General features: G+C 46.8%; 1 protein-coding gene across 1 annotated transcript; it reads right to left on the reverse strand.

The window, feature by feature from the left end:
- Positions 1 to 203: 203 nt before the first annotated feature.
- Positions 204 to 5,457, reverse strand: LOC123258158. Its single transcript, XM_044718035.1, has 2 exons — positions 5,023 to 5,457; positions 204 to 4,913 (listed from the first exon to the last, which is right to left on the reverse strand). The coding sequence occupies exons 1-2, from the start codon at positions 5,455 to 5,457 to the stop codon at positions 204 to 206; spliced, it is 5,145 nt and encodes a 1,714-aa protein (XP_044573970.1).
- Positions 5,458 to 5,705: the final 248 nt, after the last annotated feature.

Below are 5,705 nucleotides of genomic sequence, written 5' to 3' on the forward strand. Positions count from 1 at the left end.
TTAACTTTATTTATTGAAATATAAGAGCTGGCTCAATCGCTTGATTTCGCCATCTGTCTAACAAAGCAAAGCAAAACTCACACGCCGAACTTGCAATCGACGCTTCTAGTTCCTTCTTCTTCTCTACATAAACTTCTTGTGTGCCCAGTTTCCAAATCGAATTGTTAATTAATGCAGTTTTTTAGTTTTACAGTGACCGTTCATCAACATCCCGGCCTCCCCTGAAACACTGTTTCAGAATTTGGTAATAGGGCGAGCTTCACAATTGGACGGGTGGTTTCTCCAGTTGGAGTCTTAAGTCGTACAGCGCGGACCATTCCATCCTTCCCTGGATACGTTTCGATGACTCTTCCGAGAGGCCATGCTGCTGGCGGGGTGTGAGAATCCTTAAGGAGCACGATGTCATCTTTGGCCATGTTGACCGATTTGTTCATCCACTTTGGCCGATGCTGGAGTGATGTAAGATATTCCATGTGCCATTGTTTCCAGAAGCCTTGCAGCATAGCTTGAGTCTGTTGCCAATAATCCAAACGGTTGATTGGTACATTTGATAGATCGCCTTCTGGTACTGTCGTGTAGGGACGACCAATGAGGAAGTGTGCTGGCGACAGATAGTTGACCTCAGTGTCCGAAGTTGAGAATAGTGGACGTGAGTTGACCACAGCTTCTATTTGGGCGAGAAGTGTGTGCATTTTCTCAAAGGTGAGGACATTCTTGCCAATGACTCTATGAAGATGCAGTTTGACAGAGCGCACAGCTGATTCCCATTTGCCACCCCAGTGTGGTGCATGGGGGGGAATGAAATTCCAGTTTATTCCTTCGTCTGCCAGGGCCTTCAGTACAGTGTTGTTGTGTTCGTCTGACTTCAAAAGAGTTTGCATTTCGTTTAATACCCTTTTTGCCCCGACGAAGTTTCTCCCGTTGTCGCTATACATTTGCGAGCATTTTCCGCGGCGAGAGATGAATCGTCTGAGTGCCGCCAGGAATGTGTCGGTTGTAAGATCTGTAGCCAATTCCAAATGCAAGGCAGAAGTGGCTAGGCATACAAATAGGCAGATATAACCCTTTTCCTTGCGTGGATTTCGTCCCTTGTGGACCTTGAGGATGATTGGCCCGGCGTAGTCGCAGCCAGTGTTTGCAAACGGAAATGCCTGCCGAACCCGGACAGACGGCAGATCTGACATGAATTGGTGAGATGTGTGTTGCCGTTGTCTAAAGCATTTTAGACAGTCATGCGTGATCTTTCGAATGAGGTTGCGTGCGCCAAACACCCAGTAGCGTTGGCGTGCGATCACGAATAATGCCGATACTCCAGGATGTAAGTGAATCCGGTGCTCATGTTCCAGAATGAGCTTCGTTATGCGATGAGATTTTGGCATAATTATTGGATGCTGCACATCCGCTGGCAGTTCTGAGTTACCTAAGCGGCCACCCACTCGCAGGAGTCCATGTTTGTCGATTTGCGGTGAGAGGGTGCGCAATTTTGATTTGTTTCCCAAATCTTGCTGGTTGAGGAGTCGCTTGTAGTCAGCTTGGAATTCGTCTTGGGCATGGCGAAGGTACAGGATCCGTGCGTCATGGATCTCCTCAAGTGTCAGCGTAGCGGTGTTGGATTTTCTGCGAGTGCGTCGGATGAACTTGAGAACGTAGGCGAGAATACGAAGTAGCTTCGGCCACGAGGAGACACGGTCGATCAGTTCATCCAATAGTGAGGTTTCAGTGTTGCATGTTCTCATTGTCGTGAAAGCGGAGCCTTTTACTTCAGCCTGGACTTGTTCATCTGAAATGAAACTAGAATGAGGAGTGCTAGGTGTTTTTACCCATTCAGCTTCGGTTGAGTATAGCCAGTGTGGGCCCTTCCACCATAGGTTGTGGTTTACTAAGTCAGCAGCTAGCATGCCCCTTGAAGCGCAGTCAGCAGGGTTGTCATCTGATTTGACATGTTGCCAGTGATCTCGTGGAATAATGCCGAGGATTTCGGCAGTGCGGTTTGCGACGAAAGTCTTTAGTTTGGCAGGTATGTGCGAGAGCCAAGCCAAAACAATGGTAGAGTCGCACCAGGCGTAAACAGTGACGTTGTAGTTTTTCAGTGCAGCTTTGACTGAGTTGATGAGTCGACTTAGTAGCAGTGCGCCGCACAATTCCAGGCGTGGAAGTGATTGTGTTTTGAGCGGTGCAACACGAGTTTTTGCAGCAATAAGAGTAACCTGTATGTTACCATCAGGGAGAGTGACTCTACTGTAAACGGCAGCGGCGTAGGCTTTTATAGATGCGTCCGAGAAGGCGTGCAATTCAATTGTATCAGTAGAGTTGCCAATGTAGCGTGGAACCTCAAGTTCATTGAGCGTGTTGATATCGTTCTTGCATTTGAGATACCAATCTTCCAGGCTGAGCGGTAGCGCGCTGTCCCAGTCTAAGTTGAGAACCCAAAGTTCTTGGAACAGGATTTTGAATTGAATAACCACTGGAGCCAGCAATCCAAGTGGGTCGAAAATGCGAGATACGTCTGATAAAACTTGCCGTTTTGTAATCTTTCCCTCGCTGGGCAAAGATACCTTGTATGCCAATGTGTCCGTTTGCGGTTGCCAATGAATTCCCAAAACCTTGTTCGTAGTTTCGAGTGGACTGTATGATGTGTTGTTTGTGATTGTTGTCTCAGGGTCGACAACGCGGTTGCTGTTGGAAATCCATTTTCCAAGTTCGAGTTGAGCACATGACATTAGTTGAATTAGTTCTTGTTTGTATTGTAGAAGCTTCTCCTCGGTGTCAGCTCCTGTTAAAACGTCGTCAACGTAGAAATCTTCAAGGAGAATGCGCGCAGCAGTTGGATACAAATGTTGATAGTCTCTGGCCAGTTGCTCAAGAACCCGTACAGCCAGAAATGGTGCACACGCAGTGCCATAGGTTACAGTGCAGAGTTGGTAATGTAGAAGTGGAGCTGAAGGATGTTCTCTCCAAACGATACGTTGATAGTTGCGGTGATGCTTGTTGATCCAAATTTGCCTGAACATTTTGATAATGTCCGCAGAAAAAACGTATTTATGTAAACGAAAACGTACGCATACATCGAACAGGTTTCGTTGGATGCTCGGCCCAACGTTCAGGGTGTCGTTTAAAGATTGACCAGAAGAATCTTGGAATGAACCGTCAAAAACTACTCGTAGTTTCTTTCCAAGTACAGGGTGATGTGGCATATAGAATACCCTTCCATCGTTGGTGAGAATTTCGTCAGGGTTCAATTGGCGCATGTGGCCTAGCGAAATATACTCTTGCATGAATTGTACATATCGTGAGTGCAGATCTGTGTCTCTATGTAGACGGCGCTCCACAGAAGCAAAGCGTTGGGTTGCTCCTTGCAGAGTGTCAGTGAATTGAGGATCTGCATCCTTGAATGGAAGCTCTACGGTGTATCTTCCCTTCGAGTCGCGTGAGTGCGTGGTTTGAAAATGCTCTTCAACCTTAACATTTTCAGGATCATGGTGAGTGGTGATTTGGGAGTCCTCGATTTCCCAAAACCTTTGTAGAGTAGCATGGATATCGACTGTAGACAAAAATGACGTGGTGATTGATGGATTTTGATACGCAATCGATGTGATAACCCATCCAAAGATTGTTGAAATAGCTATTATGTTGCCTTGCGCATCCAGCTTCCTGTTGCCGGTTAAAATAGCCCATACAGAATCGGTGCCTAGTAGAACGTCTATAGGCGATGCCGAGTTGAATTCCGTGTCTGCAAGCGGAATCCCATTGAAGATCTCAAGCGCAGATGCATCGATGTTTTCCCTTGCCAGCGTAGATGTGATTTTTCCTAGAATATGAGCTTTTACTTGTAGCGAGTGATCCGAAACTCGAGACTTGATCGTGAGTGTGCTGAATCCTCTCGTGGTATCAGCCTTGATTGAAGAAATGCCGGAAATGAGAATCCGGCCAGGAGCCCGATTAAGACCCAGTGCCTTAATACAGCGTTCCGATACATATGATAACTCCGAGCCCGTGTCGAGTAGCACTCGGCAGTTTGTGTATGTGCCTTGAGAGTTGCGGATGTGTACCAATGCAGTTGGCAAAGTACATGTTCGTCCTACTTGCCCATGTGACAATAGGGTTGGCGTGAGTAGTGCCTGTGACATGTGACTCGCAGTCACCGATGTCGTGTCTGGATCGTTGCGATCGCTTGAAGACGTGGATGTGATTTGACCCTCGTTGGTCTGCATAGCATGCGTGTGTATGAGTGTGTGGTGTCTGCTGCCACACAGTTGACAGTTGTACTTTGAGCTACAGTTTGATGACCTGTGACCTGGTTTGAGACAGTTAAAGCAGAGAGATTTGTGCTTTACAAAAGAACGGCGTTGGTCGATAGACAAACCAATGAATTGAGGACACTTAGACAGTTGATGCCCATCCGCATTACAATTCACGCATTTTGTCAGCGCAGCAGTTACCATGGCTCTGCTTGTCTTCTTGTTGTTACCACCCTGTCTCGGTACAGGATCGCTTTGACACAGCTCAAATTCTTCACATCGTGCGTCTAGGAACTTGAAGAACTCTTCGACTCTTGGTGAATTTGAAGCACGGCTTGCATCTACCCATTTGCGGCGTGACTCTGGATCGATTTTATTCAGCAATAAATGGATAACCCAACAGTCTCGGTCCATATGGCCAATTGAGTCCAATGCACGGATGATCTCATTTGCACCATCTGATACGCTACGCAATATGGATACCTCTCCATTGTTAGTCGATGGTAGCTCCATAAAGGTGTCCAACAGGTTGTGAATAATTTGCCGTGGTCGATCGTATCTCTCGTTGAGGCGCTCCCAAGCGTTGTCATATGCCGTCTCAGAAATCGGCAAATGGCGTACCAAACTTGCAGCCTCGTCCACGAGGAACGATTTTAGATAGTGGTACTTTTGTATCTTACCCAGATGTTGCTTGCTATGTACAGTGCTGTTTGAAGGCTGGCCACTCCTTGTAAATGCCACCAAACGGTTTTATGTGAATCTTCGGTAATTCTGTCTCCCTTACTGGCACCGCGGCGTCAGCCTGGGTTGGTGTTGAAGTTGCTCCTAGGCGTTCGAAAAACTCTTGTTGTTGCTGCACTAATCGAGAAATAGCGTCGTTGTTAGCTATTGAGTCTCCTTCTGCATGTCTCGTTGTTGTTGGTGTTGTCGGCTCCTGTGAGCGCTTGAGGGAAAACAAAAGCGCACGGGCTTTTATGTACTTCGCCTCATACTCGTCGTAGTCATCCGCAGGATCAACCCAGCCCTCGACGTCATCAAGCACGCTCAGATCATCTCCGGCAAGTTCGAAATCATTCCAAACCTTGTCGAGCCTGGCTAGCAGTACCTCCACGGCGTCAACGCCGATTGATGCGGAAGAGTTTTCTGCTGTGTGTAGCAGTTTGGTGAGGCTGGATTTGAGACGGCCCCTCACTCCCTTTAGCCGTTTGAGTTGTTCCATCGCAATGGTGCTTTACTTTTAGTTAACAATAACGAATCTGGCTCTGAAGGACCAATTTCCTTATGATGATTAACTTTATTTATTGAAATATAAGAGCTGGCTCAATCGCTTGATTTCGCCATCTGTCTAACAAAGCAAAGCAAAACTCACACGCCGAACTTGCAATCGACGCTTCTAGTTCCTTCTTCTTCTCTACATAAACTTCTTGTGTGCCCAGTTTCCAAATCGAATTGTTAATTAATGCAGTT

This window comes from Drosophila ananassae (assembly GCF_017639315.1).
Source record: "Drosophila ananassae strain 14024-0371.13 chromosome Y unlocalized genomic scaffold, ASM1763931v2 tig00000089, whole genome shotgun sequence".
NCBI classification, from domain to species: domain Eukaryota; kingdom Metazoa; phylum Arthropoda; class Insecta; order Diptera; family Drosophilidae; genus Drosophila; species Drosophila ananassae.